Source organism: Lasioglossum baleicum, chromosome 7, assembly GCF_051020765.1.
Source record: "Lasioglossum baleicum chromosome 7, iyLasBale1, whole genome shotgun sequence".
NCBI lineage: Eukaryota > Metazoa > Arthropoda > Insecta > Hymenoptera > Halictidae > Lasioglossum > Lasioglossum baleicum.
The window spans coordinates 18,721,856-18,743,728 of NC_134935.1; the positions used below are offsets into that span (position 1 = coordinate 18,721,856).

Genomic DNA, 21,873 nt, shown 5'->3' on the forward strand with positions numbered 1-21,873 from the left:
TCTTGCAATCGATGCAGACAATTTTTATTTTGCATAATGATCATCCTCGGTCTATTAATAATCTTGGTAAGTTGAAGACTAATTAAAACGACTCTCGTTTTACCAGTTAGATAATAACCAAACTGTTACCATACCAACTAAGGGTTAAAATGGATTGACTTAATCATAATGAGATAAATGAACGTTGGGTGATCTTGAAATCTCGTGAAAAATAATACAACTGTTTCTCGCCAGCTCGCACAACAATCGATCAAATTTATTCTTGTTTTACGAAAAGCAGAAAGACTCTCTCTAACAACGGAATACAGACAGTGAAATCTACTTCTTCATTCAAGCTGAAGTTCCAGCAGGTGTTGGAAACTGACCCTGCATTCATTGAACGATTGCTAATGCTTAGGGTCTTTTTTATTGGTGCCTTTGATAGGGGTAAGCTAAGGGGTAGAAGGTAAGGGTCTCCGAGGGTTAGAAAATGTAATGAGGCCGGGAATGTGTTATTGGTAGAGACGTATAGATGATTTCGATGCTTGATAAACAGATCACGAATTTCGTCAATTTCTTATTGTCATAATTAAGCTGCGGATTTTTATTACAAAAATAGAAAATCCTTTGAAGAATTTATAAATATTCCTTTCGACCCAATAAATTTATTAAGAAAAGGAATAAATGGTAGCTCTTGTAATTAATAACGATTTGATTTGAAACCTTCCTTCTAGAAATGTTTATTCAAAGTTCCATAAAGTGTTCCGTGAAAATTGATGTGTGCATAAATACACGTTTTCTTTCTCCGTTTCAACCATTGTATTGAAAATGTTTGCAATTTAGTAAGGAAATGAGACTTGAGACTGCGAAAAAAAAGCGTTAAAAAATAAAAGAAAGGCGATTAGCGATTTATTGCGAGGATCATTCCAACGAAAGGGAACGATGAGTTGCACATCCTCTCGCAGATATGCACCGAGAAATTCCCGATACCAGCAGCGCTAAAAGTCACGTTCCTGCGCGTCAGTAGGTACGAAACACGAAACTATTGACTGTTCCATCTGACAATGAGCTGCGAAACCTCTCTGTCTTCTCTTGATGAGCAATTGTTTCAGAATAGCGACTCTTAACGTAGGCAGCGGAGTTACAACCGAAGGGCGGTCCCGGTCTTTCAGGGAGCGTTGTTGCGATTGCATCTTTGTTATATGCATTCACTCGACTACATTCGCGGTATGAAAATGCTGCTACTTTCTCTTCATAAACATACACCGTCGAAAGATTCCACCTGGTAAAACTATAATAACTGACATGACATCTCTTAAAAAATTAGGGAAAAGGACAAATTCCAAGCAAGGACTGAGTGCAGCACAAAAGATATTCATCGAGTGCAAGTTTTGATGCATTCATAGCTTATACAAGAGGAAACGACATTTTTGCATCGTATTTTTAACGAGGGCCGATTACCATTATCTCTTTTGTCCATTTTATTGGCAATCTCTCTTGTCATCATTTCTATAAAACAAACTTCAAACTAAATCATACTTATTCAGTGTTTAAATTTTTATCAAAATGCAGCAGTTGTAACTTTCGGTGTTTCGCCACCAAAATTCGGACATTTTATCCGATCTTATCATGATCTACTTGAACATTTAACAATTCGTGTTACAGTTACAGGTGTATAGAATTTTATAAAATAGAGTAGACCTGTACGACATCTTCAACATCGTAAACGTTCTCTCTCGTCAATCTCAGTCGGCCATGAACGCAGTTCTCGGTCAATTTCTGTGTCGCCTTTATCGTCGATCTTCGTCGACACGATCGAAACGAGAGCCAGATAGGGCTGGCCAGCTCCGGATATCCTGTATGACGCGCCTGCGCCTATTGCCGAATTCGCTATCTCAGCTAGCAGCCATATTTGTAGGTAGCTCGGGTTCCGGAAAAAATCTTCGGGCGCCTGCACAGCGCTGCTACCGATATAGTTTACATAATTGACCGTGCCCGAGCAGGATCGAAGCGAGTCACGTCTGGTAATCGATAATAAAACAGCGAGATAGCGCTATGCGGCCATTTTCATCGTGGAAATGAAAATTGTCAACAGCACGTGTCCCGTCGTCGTCGTCGTCGTCGGCGTCATAATCATCGTCATAGTCGTTGTCTTATACCGATATTCGCGTTACACGCTCGGTATTATCTTTCGCGTTATTGATATTTCGTTACCTGTGGTATCGTGTTACAAATTCGTTGCGCGCTCGCGTATCTGGGCTTGTATCGGCGTCCTGTAATTTCGTCCCGTATGCAAGCGTGTGCCCGCGTTTTGTTCGACGCGTTTTTCGCGCGGTGGTCGACCGAACTCGCGAGATCTCCCTCTCGGTTTCTCCGGTTTGCGTAACCACGGATTAAGACCCGACGCCGATGTTTTGTCAGTTCGCGCGCGCGAACTCGCCGACAGCCTCGCCTTTTACGGCCGTCGCGTCGTTTTACATTCGAAGAGACACACTGCTCCGGCACGAACTCCCCTCGCGCGAATCGCGGAGACAGTTGAAAATCGCACACCTTTTTCTGCTGTTTCAAATGAACCCGTGGAATGACTTACACTTTACACGATCCTTTCTCTCTTTTTCTCTGCACTTTAAGTCACTCTCGCGGCACTTCATTTATACATACACAGTGCGCGATGTCTGTGGATTTGTTAACGTAGGGCACTTGAGATACGCGCTATTATACATATGTGCATATACATATATGTGTTATTTACATCACACCAGTACTTAATAAAATAACGATGGTGATCATGTATTCATGTTCAAATTCAAATTCGACATTTTTCAATCCTTCTTATATTTTCTGTTTTTATTTTGTTTTCAATCTGATTCAATCTGATTTGCTCTGCTGTTTGTCTATACAATATTCAATATACATATGATATATTTTTCCTACGTAGTTCGTTTATTAAATAAATGACTACATGGTGTCAGGGTCAAAACATATTTAAATCACTAATCTAACTTGAGCGACTTGAACAACTTTCAACTTGTATGGGTAACAATAAGGTCCACTGTAAATGTCCTTAATGCGTGGAGACTTTAATGCTAGATCAAAAAACTTGAATTTCTATGGGTGACAGCAAGGTCCATCGTAAATGTCCTTAATGCGTGGAGACTTTAATGCCAGACTAAGAGACTTCAACTTCTACGAACATCAACGGTAAATGCTTCAGTCCAATAGGTCCAAAGATCAAAGGTCGAGAAGCTAGCCTAGCGGCCTTGTCTACGGCTCGAAGAAAGTGAAGTTTCAGCGATCGATTCTCCTCGGGATCCAATTTCTCGGTGCAGCTGCATAGTTGCTGCTCGATCTCGCGCGAGGCTCGCATCTGCACGCGTATCGAGTGCACGCGCGGCAAAGGACGTTAACATACACCGTGAGAGAGTAACCTGTCGGATACGCCGTTTTATCCGTGGAGAAAGAAAAAACAAATAGCAACGCGGTGGTCCACGGTGAACAAAAACAGTGGTGGTGGAGGGGAAGGTGGGGTAGGCGAGGCTTCAGGGATCTTCGATCCATCAAAGTCAACGCTTGACACCTTTCTAGCCCCTTCGGATCCTTGTCCTCCTCATCTGATGCTACTCGTTTCTCGTCACCTCGCCTCGCCGCGCCGCGCCGCGCCGCAACGAGATTTTTACTGCGACGCGCGACGCTCCGAGCACCGGTGCAAGTTTTACGAGCATGTCGAACGCGCTTGACGAACTTATTACTGGCACCGGGGTTGCTCCAGTCCTTTGGGGAGATACAACAGAGAGCACAAAAGAAACTAGTTACGAAGATCGTGGCAGCTCGCTGCTCGGACGATTTTGAACAGCGCTTAACCTCCCAGCCGTGCGTTCACGTTAGGAGGGAAGTTTTAAATATTTTATCGATTGTACCGTATGCAGCTTTTCTCAAGTGAATCTTTTCGTTTTTCATTTTCTCTCAAGTTATTTGAAAATGTATCTATAGATTCGTTCTTCTTAAACATATTCGAAAGTGATGAATAGAATGATAAGATAATTATTACAGGGAATAGTGCTTTAATGCTTTATACATATGTATTATATGTATATGGCAAAGCATGAAATTGTAGAAGAGAGAAAAGAAAATTTGCGTTTACAAAGTACTTGATCGTATACTTAACTTGGTTACTTTTACTTGTCTCGCTTTAAGCGTTACAATTTAGGAGGTTTCCATGGAAGAATACTACATAACGCAAGATGTTCTGCATACATAACAAAAAATTGATAATTATAGCTGCGATAAGTATTGATCGAAAGTACAAGGTTCTCAACAGAGTACGCACAAAGTTGTAGAACAACACGGAGCGACTAACAAATTAAATGTCGGCTCAAATTAACCGATGTACCGATCCAACGGTACGGTGCAAAAATTCCGAGATCTTAAAATAGCGTGGGTAATAGCACTTTAGTATTTTCAGAGAGTTCGCCGAGCAGTCTCAACAAATTCCGCGATCGCTGCGCGGCTCAGGAAACAGCGCAGCGTCCTGGTGCCCTTCGGTCGATTCCGTGGCAGAAACTCGCGTGTCTCGCGCGTATAACCGAGACCGCGTATTAAGGCCGGTCGAGGAACACTTTCGTTTTTCTGTTTTGGCGGCTGGGTGGTGCCACGGCGCGGCGCGGCGGCCGGAAGTGGCCGGTTACCGGGCACAGACGCACGAGAGCGGAGTGTATGTATACTGATTACAGGAGGAAGGTTGTCTCGGACGCGACAGGAAGACGAGCCAATCTCGGGCTGCCGCGACACGGCCGTGTGCACTTTCGATCAACGTCTTATTCGCTCTCGTTAATCCAACAACATAACCAGTGGATCAGCCTAGCCGGGGCAAAAAGAATGGCCGCGATTACCGGGCAGACTCGTCGGTAACGCAGAAATTGAACGGTTTGTCGTTGGTCCGACGGGACTGGAGAGAGAGAGAGAGAGAGAGAGAGAGAGAGACGATTCGTTCGCGGCTGATGAAAAACCAGCGAATTGGCAAGAGACCGGTGGCGACTGAAAAACAGTGGCAACCGCGAGAGCCAACCGTGGAAAAAGTAATAACAGTAAATTGGGGATCGCCTGCACCGCATAATGGTGGCAAATGAACGACTGGTTTCGCGAATGGGCGGTTCGGGGCATTGACAAGCACGGCTAGGAGATAATGGTAGTAATGAATTGACGGCGGGACGGCCGTCTAATATTCCGAGCGGCGAACGGCGACCGGCGACCGGCGCGGCGAGCAGCGCAGACCAGCAAGTCTTTCGTTTTCTGTTCGCCTGGATCGATCGAGCGAGTTCCTACGCGCGCCCGGACGACGACGGTAATACCAGTAGGAGTGTTATTAGAGGCTGCCGGCGCCGAGGAATGTTGATCAACCATCGTCTTTTATCGGGAGAATATCTTCCTGTCGGCGCGGCGCGCGGCTCGGCGCGGAGATTGCCGAAAACCCCGGTGTCTTGGAGCCGATGATCGTTAACCGGGTTTTAATCGTCGATAAGCCTCCGGTATCGGCCGACGAGATTAATTGCCGGCCGCCGGCCAGTTATACGAAACAAAGATACATAGACGGCGCGACAGCTATGCGAGGCACGCTGTCGCGAGCAACGTTGTTCTCGTTTTCGTCCCGTTCATTTTTACGTAGGCAGACACACTCGCGACCGGTGATTTACGAGGCCATTGTTCAGTCGTTAGACAGAAGAGGAAACGAGCAACGCGGCGGCGATATACCAACGGAAGATTTAATTGCGCGATTAATTGCATGCGCGCGCGCGACCGCGTTCACCGTTCCCCTCGTGAAACTTTTAATCAGCTGATTGTGGGAAGTGGGATGGACGGATATTTTCTTTCCTCAAGGGATGCTATGCGCCTGCGTGGAACCGGAAATTTTTCTCGAGGATGCGGTGCTTATTGTTAGAGCTGAACACAGGAATCGTTAACCCCTTGCCGTATTTTAAGGAGTCACACTCGTCATGAAGATGTTAACAAAGTTTAACAAATACGAATGTTATGCCTTTCTTTTTATTTGATTTAAGCATTAAAATAAATGTAGCCATACAGAAAATATTAATTTTCCTTTTCTCTTCTACGACATTTTTGGAGATAAAGACGTGTTCTAATCACTGTAACTGTAAAGAAGAGTTAAGGGAAGAGTGGGGACAATTTCCAAGTTTTTTTTATTCGAGTGAGAGGAAGGTAAAATAAACATTTTAGTTCTGTTACTTCGACGTTGAACTGGGAAAGACACATCGATGCGTGGTGGTGGAGTACTGTGATGGACATCTTAATGGAAAGAATATTATGATGAAGATCTCACGGTAGCGGACTATTGTGGAGACTATAATGCGTGCTGGTAGACAATCGCGTGGAGATTTGTACTTTGGTAATAGAACTGTGGTAGAGATATCAATGCGTGGAACAGCATTATGTAACTGGGAGATTTCGGCGCGTGGTAGGACGCAACAGTGTAGATTCCAACGCTCGGTAGCAGAGTATCGTGAACATTTTAACGCACAGAATAGAATTGGAGACTTGAATGCGTGGAGAGTAATATTATATCTGAGAGATTTCAACGCACGGCAGTAGTACATACTAGCATGGAGATCTGAACGCGTGTACTGGTCCTATACACCGATACGGAGACCCGAACGCGTGGAATAGCGGTATGTGTGCTGGAGATTTGAATGCGCGGAAATTTAGATATCCGAGGGGCTTGAACGTGCATTAGTAGTGCTATCGCCGAGATTTCACCAGACATTAGTGAATACTATACCAGCTCGAATATAGGGCAGTTGAGCGTGTGCAGTGGTGCTATCGCAAATACTTTATCGCGCGGTACTGTTACTATCGCGGACATCTAAATGCGTGATAGCGAAATTATCGCGGAGATCGTTGTACGCGGGGTAACAGCGACATCGCGAAAATGTTAGAGTCTCTTAGAAATCTTACGCTGTAGATTTCACCGCGCGATACAGTTACTGTAGCAGTGATCTAATCAGTCGACTCGAGTAAGCACCATCGCGCGTAGATTCTGCCGCACGTAGTAACGCAAGAATACGTATAATTATAACGGAGATCCCGGCGTGCGGTAATAATTCTACCTCGAAGATTTTAACGCGCGGTAATAGCGTCACGGGGATTTCAATGCTGGCCAGAGTATCCTCTCGCCTACCACCGCACCGCCATCAAAGCATCAAACCGTGCAACGCTTTCCTCCGTCAATTTTCTTTCCCCGTCGCCGTCGCGAGAAAGTGGCGTAGAACGTCCCAGTTTCGACGATGATCGCGAGACGACGAATGATCGAACGAGAGAAGCAGCGAGAAGCCCTTGGCGAAAAGCCGACAATATTTTTGGTGGGAAAATAACCTCTCGAAGCACGGAGAAATAGATTTATTTGTGGAATTAGTATGCATACCGCACGGCAGCCGGCCCGAGCAAACGACGCGACGCGACGGGGACGTGTGAGCGAGCAAAGGTGACATTAGATCGAGATACCGATCGATAAAAAAGGATCGTGGCATTCTTTTCCCCGCTTCTCCCGTATAAATCTTATTAACACCGCGTCGATCGGCACCGATGGATTATGCATCGAGGTTACAAGACAATCGAGGAAGCATTCAATGGAAAAAACGACCGATCCTTTCGGCTTCGATACGATTTTACACCGACTCGCCATTGTGCCGATCGCGATCCACCGCCTAGTATACCCACGATAATACCGCCTGCACGTAAAATTACTATCGCGGATAATAACCGGAGGCTATTATCGATATGCTTGTGTTTTTTTCTTCTCGGAGTAGGTTCGTAACTGGATAAAGATCAGCGGTAACCCTCGAAGGTGTATCAGAAGAGAATAGAGATAATTAGGTGCGAATTTACACCGATAATCAAACAAGCTCTACGATTACGCGTGCCCGTAGGAAAACAGACAACATTCCTACGCATTATAAAACCACACCGACGCAAACCGATAATTGTATTCAATTACGTTAAACGCCGATAATGAGTTAATAACGTGACCGGCTGCGTTTCTCACCGGCGCGGCGCGGCGCGGCGACTGGTCAGCGTTCGTGGAATCGATCCGAATAGCTAATCAATGACCTTTACGCCATCACTCTCAAATAATACTCTAGCCAAACAAGATTCACAGGTCAATTTACCGTGGAAAGATACTCTTCGCTTTGAATGATACGTCTGGAGCACCCTGTACAGAATACTACGATAAAAATCGTAGAAAATCTGAACTTGTGTTTAGTGCTCCGACTTTTACGAGGAAGAAGACAGCAGTTACATACTTTGAATGCTGTGGGTAGGCTGCGTGTCGAGGCTCTTCGGGATCGACAGCCGGGGTTAACCAGGTGAACGTGCTCGCTTATGGAGGCGGGTTTATTGAAATGCACAAGAGGGAGTAAGGGGGTGGGTTCTCGGGTCGCGTGGACAACACTCCCACGGAATATTAAACGCGTTTCCCTCTCCCGGTTGATCTCGTCTGTATCTTCCACCTACCTGCAACATTCGCGCGTTGAGGTAGGTGCACGCGCGGGATGCAAGAGCGTCGCTGGCGATACGATAATGCATTCTGACGATCGCCAGGCCGAGGAACCGGCTAACTGATGATGCCTTCAGCCTCGTTTCCATTGAACCGCCGCGCCGCGCTGCGCTGCGCCGCGCCGGCCAAGACGAATGGACGATCGAACCGAGCAGCCTCGCTTGCTGATAAACGGCGGATTAGCCCCGTTTTGCGAGCGTCGTTATGTTACGATTTGTCTCCGGTGACACGCCGCCGCCACTGCACTGTCTTCCACTCCTCCTTCCCAAGCCTCGGAAACGTTCAAATGTTGCAAACGCCCGCGGAAAACGTTCAACGACCAGATAAATGAAGATCAGATTTGTACTTAAAAATGATCCATAATAAACCTGTAGATTGTAATAGTATGTACTTCTTGATCGAAACCATGCACAACATGTATCCTAAGATCGAACATTTCAAACGCGACAATCTAATACAACGACGAAGACGCACATGTATTTGAAGTGGCAATACATGTACAGTAAAGGTAGAAAAAATTATTTAGAGAGACACTTACTGCCACAAAAGACACACATACACATTTCTCGATCACGTTATACAGGAATCTATTGTATCTGCTTCAGAATGACAGTACTAATTTAAAAAATTGCTAACAAAGGAACAATAAAATCTGCACACGTGTGTAGTAAATCATTTTAACCCGCCTCCGTTATTTTCGAAAGGTCCGAGGGTTAATAGTCGATCCACGAACTGCCGCGATCGCCTCGATCTTCGGGGGATCGAGCCTTTCGAAAGTACGCCGATGTCGAAAGAGGATTCTGGAGGAATGTTTGGTCTAGTCTAGACCCGTGTGATTCGTGATGCCTGGAACAACATGGCGTTATCCGAACCGAGAATACTTGGCGTTCTTAGGCGCTGCTGGTTTCTCTGTTGTATACATAGATCGCGCACAGATAGCTCTGAACCTTTTATTCTATCGTTCTGTCAACTATTGTGCGGAGTCGAAAACGTAAATCGAAACATTGCAGATTTTACACGCGGAAGGTAATAGTATCCGATAGGATTGAAGAATCCCTCCCTCCAGTGGTTGCATGATTAATGCAAGAAACCATCGAACCGTCCCGCGAGCAGGATTGGCGCAAGAATGCACGAATCCTCGGCAGGCCCGGCCGCTGCGGTCTGTTTGCCGATCCCCGGGCGCGTTCTCCAGCTTGATGATCACGAATGAACTCATTATATCGTTCTTTGCCGGTCTCGCGCATCCGCGTGCTGAATTTGATCGGCGGCGTTCGCTCCCGTTCCCCGGGTGCCGTAGCTGTGCAAACACCGGTCGAGGAAAATATTTGCACAGGATAACGCGGCCCCTCATTATCGGGGTAGCTGTTCGCCGAAGGGGCGACGCGAGAGTTGCCCAGGTGCAGTGTGAACAGGAGCAACAAGAGGAAGGACTACATCGAACCACCGAGAACGAAGGAGGGGGGCCAACGAATAGAAAGAAACAGAGAGAGAGAGAGAGAGAGAGAGAGAGAGAGAGAAAATCTCCTGGAACGAGAGAAACGGAGCCAAAGAAAGAGCGAAGAGGAGAGCAGAGGGTGCAAAAAGGGGAAGAAAGAGATTGATTCGACATGCATAAATTAGAGAGGATGAGCCTTTATTCGGTGCGCGACTCACGGGATTGGGATTGGAATTGGGATGCACGCCGGAGAGGAGTATAAATTGATGACTGTAGGCAAAAGGCAGGGGTTTATAATAATTAATCTTCGTGCGTGTATATATATATACACACCCTATCTCCCTCAACCCTTCTGCGCGTCTTCGATCCTTCTTCCCGGCGCGCGGCGCGGCGTATTGCGCTGTCGAAGGCATCTGCTTTCTGCCATGTTTTCTTCGACTTTTATCGAACGTGTACCCCGCAAAGACGCGAGAATGTCCTACAGTAACGCGATAGCGTGGACACGATATTTCTAAAAAAAAGGATTTCTGTTTGTACAGAAAACTTTATCGACTCGAAAGTATATCCAAATAATCCAGTCCCCTCCATATAAACGAGTGTTGGATATATTTCGTATATTTTGTTCATGCAAGAATGCATAGAGGCGGCAGTACGAAACTGCGGAGGAATAGTCGGAACGTTGTTGGGAGTTCAGAAGTAGAAAAAAGACTGCTTTGTTGCAAAGCGTCCACCGATATTCGGCCTACGGCTCCTGAGTATTCGTCCGCTGTAAACGACTCGTAGAGTAAAGACTTTAAAGTCCTTTAACTTTAAAATAAAGTGAACCTTATATAGCAAAATTTGTAATTATTTATAAGTCTAGGACAATAAATACTATAACGAGTACAGCAATGTCTCGGTTTGTTTCCAACCGAGTTTTTGGCGTACGAGACAAGAAGCAATCTTCATAATTCCTTCTTTGTAATAAAGAGCAACTGAAAGATAGACTGAAAATCGTAGTAAGATTTTTGCAATGACCCAATATAGTTGGGAGATTTATGAATTTGCCGATGCGGTGATGTGTAAGCGAGAAAAGGAGAAGTTAGTTTCCGGGAGACAGCGGCGCGTCTTCGCCGGAAACTAACGACCGGTGACAAATATCCAGGTGGCTCGGCTGACTCGGCGAGCCCGGAAAGGCGGTTCGCAAGAGGCGATTAGGTATCGCGACGCGGCGCAAAATAAATTATCGACGGCGGCGAGCGTGTGTGGCGCGAAGGGGACGCTCCGTCACACCGGTCGTTGCTAAATTGAGGAATCATTGGCGGAGATCCTGCGCGCCGCGGCGATTATCGTTAATTGATAAATTCGATGGGCCCGCGGCAATTTATCGCGGGACGCACCGCCATTTCTAACAGTTACTGCGAACACCGCGGATTCATTATAATGGCCAACAGCGTGGACGCTTCCCAAGGGGGGAACTTCTGGGAAATCGATGGCGGATCGCGCGGACATCGCCGCGTCGCGCCGGTCGGATGAGGTTCGCGTGAATCCGCTGCATTTGTTAGCTACTGTCCACTCTGTCACCGGCCGATGTCCTGCTTATGGGCTTTTCAATGTACATGTGGCTCAAACATATGCCCCCGGAGCAAACATCCTTATTGCCAGCAGTTCTTTAATATGTATAATCGTTTTGTAACCATCTTCATCCGACTGATGGACTCTCGCTGGCACAGTCGATCCTCGTTTATCCGAACACATCGGGATACAAGGCCGTTCGGATAATTGATGCGATGGTTTGGGTTAGTCGTTAGATTTCCAAACTCGGCATTGCTATTGAATCAATTTTTGAAAAATTCTCGGCTATGGATCATAAATTTGCCATTCCCGCGTAACGCGAGCAAAAGTAGTATACCTAATCAGACTTGAAATAATCGACTTTTCGAACAGTAAACCGTTCGGTAAAGACGGCGGCGAGTCACGATACTGTTTCTTGTTAGATATCTCATCGATCACAGCTGTCATGAATATTCACTGTATATTGCTGACGTATTTCGCTGTTTTTCCGAGTCGAACTCCGTGTGTTGATACCGTAGACGAGTACATAATTAGCGCGCAACCTCGGGGTACTGTTGACCACGTTTGGAATACGAAATCTGAGGAGAAAACCCCGGGCGGTAGGTGGGTTGCGTGGATAGGTAGCTCAGTCTCGGTGAAGTCGTAGCTGTAGCTGGAGTTATACTTGGTCCAACGAGTCGAGCCAGTAAAGATACGCGAATGCACGTAGCAGCCATTGCAGTGCGCCGGAATTGCAGTTACATTTCTCAGATAGTTAGCAATGGCAGACGCACGCTGGTGCTACACTCGCAATCAGTGTAGCAGTGTAGCATGTGTAGTACACCTACAGTACAGATTGTGAGGTCACTCGATCCAACGAGACGAGCCAACTGGCTTGTAGATAAACATTCTGTCGCTGACTGTTCGAGAACTGTAACTTCAACTCTCTCCCACTCGAGTGGTGTTCGTTTATCATATCAAAGTTACATTCCCTTGAAAGGGATGATTCCCGAGGTGAAAACGCAAGTAACTTTTTCCTTTGCGAAAATGTTCTCCGTGGCTTTGTTAACGAGTTATCAACGAAAAACATAGACCAATCGGAACGCGGTTACAGCGGACGGATTCCGGCTCGGCCAACGCCAACGCCGCGCTCAACGGGAACTGCCGCGCCGGCGCGGCGCGGCGCGCTTAAACGATTGGTCCGTGTTTTTCGTTAATAACTCCTTAACGAAGCCGCGGAGAACATTTTTTCGTAAAGGAAAAAGTTATTCGGAATAACTTTCGGAATCGCCCTTTTCAAGGAAATGCAACATTTTTGGGACATCCCGTATAGGGAGCCCAATATTGGTACGTTAGTAGAGTAATTCTCGGAACGCAAACTTTGCAAACTTAGACTGTAAACGTTTTTGCGGTGTCCTCGAACTGTGAAGGTGGTCTTCCGTGTCTGATGCAATTTTTAGCGAGTAATGGTTCTTTAAAGAATCTCAAAACTAAATTGAGATTATCTCAATGATTTTGGTAGAAACAGTCTGTTGAAGTATTTGGCATTGCATCTGAATAGTATGCAATAAAATGGATTAGGCAAACTGTTCGAATTTGTCCGAACACGAATGACCCCGTGTACAGTTCGAGGGTTAAGCGAGCACTGCTGCGCCAGCGTTAACGCTGGACACTGAACACTTTTGTGACGCTGACACTTTTATATTTATCATTCCACAATTATTGAGATTATGAACGTTGCTACATCGAAATTGATTCGATATATTTCTTTATCCAAGCACATGTCGTTATAAAAATTGCACAGAATCTAAATGAATAAAGTCTCGTTATTTTTGTAAGCAAAAACACACAGTTGAATCGCTTTTAGCGATCGGTAGGTTTAGCGTTAAAGCGCGGCCACGATCGAATCGTAGAATTCTAAGTACATAGAGACAAAGGCCTGTGCGCGGTGGTTGACAAAAATCTCGGTTTGTCATTTCAGACGACGAAGCCGGGGCGAGGAGGAGACGACCAGCGGCGTGGTCAGCGACGAAACCTCGCAGCAACAGCAGCAGCAACAGCAGCAACAGCAACAGCAACAGCAGCCAAGCTACGTGGCCGGGCAGCGTGAACCAGAGGAAGAGGAGGAATTGGGGGCGGAAGAGGCTGCGGCGCAGGCTGCACAGAGCCTGCAGAGCGGCGCCGAGGCCGCCGACCCGGAGGTACACAAGAGGGTTGCTGCCGTGCAGGTGCAGGTGCAGGGTATGGAGGGCGACTGGCGGACCTACTGCGAGCACCCGCTCTCCGTAGCGACCGCGGCGATGCTCAATCTGCAACAACAACACCAGGTCTCGGCCGTCACCAGCCACGGCGACGATCCGGCCGCTTCCTACGTCTACGAGTACTATAAACTACCCGAGAAGACCGCGGCCGACGTCAAGCTACCACCTACTCATGAACTATGGTCCACGTGAGTCTACAGATATATTTTATTTATTGCAGAATAGCAACGTACATACTAGTTACAGCTCGATAAAATAATCATAAGAAGCAGGACATTTTATTATCGAACTTCTGTGTCTTGTAGTCGATGCAAACATTTTTTATTTCACATAAAGACAAGTAATGAAACGAGGCAGTATCGTGTGGCATATTACTAGATTGTGTCAACTGTGCGGAACAGATGTTGCATGAAAATGTAATTCCTTTTGCAATAATTTCAACAACTCAAAGATAATATAACAACATCGCTCGATTCTTCTAATGTCTTTAGTGTTCTATGTATAATTGACATTGTTCTAATAAGTGTCCAAAATCCGCAGTCTGCATACAGGGTGTCTTTCATTGTCAGCTGAAGGAGGCCACCTGAATATCTCCTTTATTTTTAATGGCACAGAAAAAATATCTATGGTATAATTTAAATGGTATCGAAGCAAGAATATCATAGAAGAACAATTTTTATTTGTCCGTTGTTATTCTTTCATAGTTTTTTCAAAGTCATCGTTATTTTTTTTATCGGGAAAACTTATTCTTTTTTATTCATTTAGAAATTCCTTCTAAAAATCGAAACACAAGCAAAGGCAGTGTTTAATCTACATCGAGACGCGTGTTTTGAAAGTGTTTCGACTTGGCTGGATGCCGGCAGAGTATCGACCGGGCGCGGGCGCGTTCATGCAAATAATATTGCACAAAATGTCCATGATCAAGAATCATCTCGCATGTTACAAGGAAAAGGCCGGAATTTGGTAGTTGTCCTCGCGGCCGGAATATCGCTTTCGCAACGATCGTTTAGACGCTCATAAATATTCACGAGCCGGCGCGGCGCGGCGGGGCGGTCCCTCGTTCGCGGACGGATTTACGAACCGATAGGCGGCCGATTTCGGATCCGTTGCCGAGCACAGATAATCCACGGGGTTCTTCGTTAAGGTTGAGATAGCGGCGCGCGACGACCGGGAGAACCGGGGGAGCTCGATTAGCGTAGATCGGCAGATAGCCGCGTGTAAACGTCGCTGAAAACACTCTCGGCGCAGCCACGACGCTTTATTAACATCCACGTTTCCCCGTATCTCGATTAATAGTACCGCGCGCATAATTGAGTGCTCGCGGGTAGCATAATTTATTGCGACGCCGCGCCGCGGACTATGTGGAACAATCGCGTGACGCCGACTCCTCGTGTCGCGCGTCGCGTCGTCGCGTCGTCGCGCGCGTCTCCTGCAGCAAAACGCGAACCGAGGAAAGACGATCCCCGGATTGGTGCCGCGGAAACTTTCGCGGATTATTTTATCTCGCATCCGATAGTCCCCCCGTTTGAAATTGAGATTAATGGCCCCTGCGCGGCGCGACGGATTTTCACGGGAACGGATTTACTGCGCGCCGGTTTATTGCGCTATCCGGCAATTTATTATGCCAGTTGCTCGTCCGATGCGATGACGTGCCTGGTAGCTGAAAGCGCGAAGAAAATTGTAACGTAAACGGTCTCATTTAGCTAGCTGCCGCAGGGAGATGAGACGCCGCAGACTTCTTGTCGGGTTTCTTCGGGCTGTTTGCTTTCCAAAAATCTGTCGTCGGTTCATTTGTCCGAGAAACGTTTCAGACTAATTTTTACATAAATTAAGACGAAGGCACCAGTAATTGACCTCGTATCGGTAGTTGACCATTTTTCAGTAAAACGTGAAAAATAATGTTCCCGGACGTAATAATCTTCCGAAAAAGGCGCGATAGATAAATATAGTTTCTCATATTAATTAACGAAACATTTACTCTGCTCCTGAATTAGATTTTATCGTATAGCATAAACTCCTGGCCGTATCATTTTCTTCTTTACAGTTACAGTGACTAAACATTTATATTTTTTGTACGGCTACATTTATGTGAATGCTTAAATATTGATTAGAAGCGAGAATCAAATTTTATCTGATTAAAAAAAAAACCCGTGACATTCATGTTTATTAGACTTTGTTTAAAATCTTCATGACGAGCGTGACACGTTAAAATACGACAAGGGGCTAATGATCGTAATAAGTTGAATATAATATATCGACATGTGTGGTTAAATACTTGGAACTGTTCTACCGTTTTAAATAGTACCAACTCGTTGTAGCCATAAATGCATAAATTCAATGACGTATTCAAACGACAAATTAACTCGTCACGCTCAGTGAGAAGGTTAAGAGGCCAACGTTTCCGATCGTCACGAAACGATCTCAGGTGGTTCGATCGGATCGCGGTGTAGGTTAGCGTATCGAGAAGCAACGTCGGCTTCCTCGAGGAGGAACAAGCGAAGTCGGTGAAGGGGAAGCGAATCGGAGATCCAGTTCTCCCATGGAAGATCCCCGGGGCGAGTCTCACGCGTCGATCGCGATCCCCTCCGCGTCCACGACACAATGAAATTGGATTAAGCTCGTGCTGCCGAGCGTCTGCTCGCTCCTCGAGGAGTTTTAACGATCCACCGGCCGTACAAATTGTCGAGATGTTATCGCGTAGGCCGCGGGAGCCTGCCAAGAGAGAGAGAGAGAGACAGGAGGGCGCAGGGACCTGTGTAGAAGAAGCTGGCCAACAGATAGCGGAACAGATAAAGCGGTAGCTAAAGGGAGATTCAGGAGCACGAAGAAGAGATGCGAGGGAAGATTAGGGGCGGCAGATCTCCCTACAGCTCGCTGATGTCACTGTTGCCTCTTAGAGAGAGAGAGAGAGAGAGAGAGAGAGAGAGGGAGAGACTCTGTCCGTGCGTCGCGTCGCGTCGCGTCGCGTCGGTCTGTCTGTCCCGGGGTGTACACCTCGGATCCCGTTGGTATGTACGTTGAGGATTCTCAACAGTAAATTACAAAATATGCTAAGCGGCCGATATAAATCAAAAGCTGGCAAGGGTGCCCGCCGCCTGCAGCAAGGGGTGCAAAACGAATTTCTTACCCTGTCGCGTACCGATTCCGCTGGAAGGGGCCAGGTTGGCTGGCACTCGATCCTGGTCCGTTCTGGAAGCCAGACCCAAAATAAGAGGGTGCCCGTGTCACAAATCCAGGACGAAACGGGGCGAGAGACGAAGAAAGCCAGCCTCTCTTCCCTCTATCTCTCATGGGAGTTTGCAAACCGAGCAAATGGACCGGAAGACCTCGCAGGCGATATAAATAGCTGCCGCGTTTCCATTCTGCGATGCCCGGATTCGGTTATGAAATTCGTATTAGTCGATCCGACGTCGAGATTTATGGCGGGACCCGTCACACGGCCGGATTCGTGCTCCGCGATTGTACTCCGGCCCGATAAAAGTCCGCCGTTTGATTCGGAGGCCGAAGATCGATCCGCGATCGAGATACACGATCGTCGTGCTTGACCAATGCCTCGCCGCGCCGCGCCGAGACGATCGAAACCGTAGCCACCGCGCGCCGACCACGCCTGCCACTGCTGTTTGCAGCGTTTTCACTTTTCGAAAATTCTCTGCATCATTTACGAGACACCGGAGCCATATGCAAGATTCTTTTTTCCTTTAACGATTTCCATCAGATGAAAATCGGCGTTCTTAAAGTTTTTAAATTCTTGTACCGTCTCTTATGGTTCATCTACTCGCGTTTGCAGTAAACGCGTGAAAATCATTAAATAATTTCGATTTTTGTCGAGTTAAACTTGAGCGATTTCTCTGACATGACACGTGTATGCAAAGAGAGAATGGAAGAACCGTGAGGGAAGAATTCTTTGGAACATGTTAAAGCGGACTAAACACAGACGATACGTTTTGAAATAAACAAGCACTGATCGCTTCTTGATCTCTCCTCGTATCTTTTACTGTAACAAATGAAACGATAAATACACCAGATCGACTGGATACCGAAGGAGGGGCGAGTACGGAAAGAGCGGGGCTATATCTTAGGCGAAAACAGGTAGGACAAGAAGCTCGAAATTTGAACGGAGGGAAGAAGAGACTTTCTTAACTGGCAAAGACGTTTAGGTAATTGTGAGTAATCGCGCGAATCGCGGGGAACTGAAGATATTAAACTTTGTCAAAGTTATCGGACGGTTGAGCGCCGGTATAAATGCGTTGGGAAGACTCTCTTGGATTTTCGTGACATTGAGACTGATGCTGCGAGGCGCGAGCAAGCCCGCAAAGGCTATCGGCGTTCTCGGGAATGCAGAAGAGTCTAGAAAGTTCGTAGGAAACGTCGAGGCGCGGTGAAAAATCAAAACTGATAGATCGAATCTATCTCTGCCGACGAGCTTCGGGGAGCCTCGAGATACGGCTTATCTTTCGACTTCCTTGAACGATTATTTACGTGCTAGGTGGTAAGTTCTGAGTCTCATGAATCTCCTCTGGAAAAACGTGTCGACTGGTCCGCGAAAAAATCCCGAAAACATCTGCGAGATTCGTCTGGTGAATCGACGCTTGTCACCGGCAACGGATTCCAGATTCGAAGGACAAAACTGTACAATGAAAGTTAACGGAACAGCTTCGTCTTCCACGGCGATGATCAATCATCCAAATCCGTTTACAGAACTGTAAATTTCCTGGACGTGACTTGACACGCAACACGCTCCGAGGAAAATTCGAAAATGACCCTGGAAGGATGTTTAGCTCGGAGCTCCGTTATTAGCCGTCATCGACCCTCAAGGATCAGTCACTTTCAATTAAGGATCACGACGCGCGCGCTGCCCGGTGCGTTAATCGCGGTTGAGGGAACATCGTCCTCGGAGATTCTCTGGTTTCCACGGAACTCGAGTTCTAACGAGACAATTTGTCGGACGGTAGCTGAAAAATCCTGTGCAAGCTGTTTTCCGCTGTCGTCGCGTCGCGTCGTGTCGCCGGAACCACGCGATGACGTACGATTTTAACGGACGAGCGTTTATGTATTATCGCCTATCCGCCTGGGAGACTAACGTCTTCACACCACACCGGCAACGGTATATGTGCCTAACCCAGACCTTGTGTCCACGGAGAGCCAGGCGTACATCCACGCTATTAGTAAGCGATACTACGGGGCCTGGACACAGAGAGCCGTGCGCCGTGCGCCGTGCGCCGTGCGCTGTGCGCCGTGCACACAAGAGGATAGCACGTCCTCGCGGTTCATTCCCGCGAGCGCTTACTTGCCGGAATATTCGCCGCAATATCTCGACGGTTTCTCGCGTTTCGTCCGCGTCTCCAGGCGTCTCGAAATTGGCTGCCCGTGACCTATGGCGTAGTACATACGAACAACGCGCCAGGAATTCGCCTGGCCACTCTCGCGTCCTGGGAGGTAGACGCAGAGGCGCAGAGGCGCAGAGGCGCAGAGGGGATTCATTCGCGGGGATGCTGCGCAAGGATGATGATTAAATTAACATTGGCCGAGCGGTGTCTCGCGGCGGATAATCTTCCACACCTATCACCGGGGGTTGAAGCGACCGTGAATGTGGAATATTATACTCGCCGATTCGACATTCTTGCTTATTTTCTGCCAGCGATGTTCCACCGATCACTCGAAACCATCTCCTCTTCTCTCGTCTCTCAACGCGTGCTTCGCGGTTCCAAGATGGCCGAGCTTCCAAGTTACCAAGATTAACTCTTTGCACTCTGAGCTATTTTAACTGAAAATAGCTCTTACTAGCTAGAATATTTCCATTGCCTATGACTCTTTCAATTTTATCTCTAATTTTCATAAACAAATTTTAAGAAAATCGAACGAAATGAAATCCTATTTTTAATGACAACGACGTTTGTACGTCCAACACGAATAAAAATCGCACTACGTTCTATCGAACTTGCTATTCCAGTGGTTTCTGAATATTTTCATAATAATAATAATAATAAATTGAAAATAATACAATAATACTTTAATTAATTTTTGTCATGAATGCATCAAATCAGCAGTCTGCTTATTACTGTTTTTAAATCTTTCCTTAGAGAAATCAAAAAAGTGCAAAGTGTAAAGTAAAAATGTAAAGAGATGTTAGAAAAATTAAAAAATATTCTGACCTTCTTTTATAGACTCACTGAAATTATTGGAATACGTTTTCATCCGACTACCGTTCCGCGTTATGATACATTTAAAAATTCCTACTGCCCCCAGAACGAGCTTAGAGGCAACGATGTCGATTGAGTTATTATCGTTACACCTGAAAATTGCATTTCTAATTTGTCCATGCGTCGGGACCATCGCGTCGGGTCGGGTCGCCGTGAAACGAGAGTTACGCTCATTGGCAATCGTAATTGACCGTCGATTTTTTCCCGACGCGCCGCCATCCGGAAATCAAGGATCACGATAAATACAGGCATTCTATGGGCATCCGTAGACCCCGTCGAAGTTTCTAAAGTATCCCGAGATGTTACTAACGACGGTCCAAGTTCCGTGTGATTGCGCAACCCCGAAGACACAGCAATAAACTACAACGTCGGACTCCGACGGACCTACGGCTCTTGTGCGTGGATCGGAGGTGTTTCACGGACGGGAGTGCTTCAAACTATTTTATGGGGGTTATCCTAATTTTATTGATCCTCGAATTTTTCACGGTGTCGCGCGGCAAAGCCCGCATCTTCCAAGATTCAGATATTTACACGCCACGGCGCGGCGCGGCGAGTCAAATGTCGCTTGCGATATATGTATAATTCCTGCGAGAGAAAAATTGCTGCGTTAGGAATTAAAATTCGTGTGGAATGGGAACCAGATAGTTCCGAGGAAGGAATATTGCTACATCGATTAACACTTTATCGGTCTGTTAACATCTCGTATACCGAGTTCAGTACATTTTCATTGTACATATTAACGTCTACGAAATCAGGACTATACCGTCCCGAAAGAAACCTTTCCCTTGCACCGGGTTTTTAAAATTGAGTACCAACCGGGATAAGAGGTAAAGCACATTCAGTGCCTGCCGAGATTAGACCCCTATTCCATCGAAAGATACAACAAAACATCGAGGGATCGTAGCGCATCAACGCACCCCTACTCCAAAACACCTAACATGCTTCTTTTCTTCAGCATTGTACCATCTTCTTCCACGATATCTGCAATCGGTGTGTCACTGAAAACATAAAAATATGTCTTGAAATAAAAGAGGTATACATATAACGAGTGCCATTTGAGTTTATCACAAAAATGAATAGATGTAATTCAAAACAGTAAGAACATTAGAAGAATTTAGACTAGCAACCGTTAAGAAATAAACTAAATGTCTATTTCACTTCCGTTTGTTGCAATTCAGGGTAGAACATTTTTCATTTTGCATAAAGATCCGCTGTCTACTGATCGCTCAGTGTATACTATGTATACTGTGAACTGAATTTTCACCAAAACGAACTGTAGACCCCTATTCCGGGTTAGTACTTAATTATCCACGAGAACGGGAGTTCGTGCGACTCGAAAGCGAGTGCCAGAACGTGCGAGGAGGACATTTCTCTGTCTCTACGATCCGTGTGAAACGGAATTTTCGAGTGGTTCCATAACAGAAAATTCCACGGCTGACCTTACGAAAGTTCGCGCGAAGCGTGCCACCGTTAACGACCGAAATTATTATTACTCAAGCGGTGGAACGGTCCCATTAAGCTGCAGGAAGTTCTGTCAAGACAACGAGACCTCGTCGCGACGAGCAGCGAAACTGGCAGATAATTTTGGAGCCCGGGTCATTTGAGGCCCGCCATGGGGTTGTAGCATCGCCCGGAATCGGCGTATGGTTTCACAGCAAGCCGCCGCGCCGCGCCGCGCCGCGCCGCGCCGCGCCGCCATAAAGCCGCGTCCCCTGAAATCGCTGCTTGAATCTAAACGTTTGTACCAGCAAATGACAACCACTACGCGCCGTCTTCGAGATAGAGGAACGCATTGGAGCAAAGAAATTGGTCGAGTTCTTCGAATCGCGTAGGGTAATCTTAAAGAGGGTGCTGGAATCTTTTACTTCTACCGTTCTCCTAAAGTTCGATAGACAGTTT

At 46.5% G+C, this 21,873-nt stretch overlaps 1 protein-coding gene across 3 annotated transcripts in view; it reads left to right on the forward strand.

Moving 5' to 3' along the window:
* Positions 1-21,873, forward strand: part of Grh (grainy head) — a 250,160-nt gene that overhangs the window by 186,596 nt on the left and 41,691 nt on the right. For all 3 annotated transcript variants that reach the window (XM_076428395.1, XM_076428396.1, XM_076428394.1), the window contains exon 4: positions 13,495-13,962. In XM_076428395.1, the coding sequence (XP_076284510.1) occupies positions 13,495-13,962 (468 nt within the window). The remainder of the gene's footprint in view (positions 1-13,494; positions 13,963-21,873) is intronic.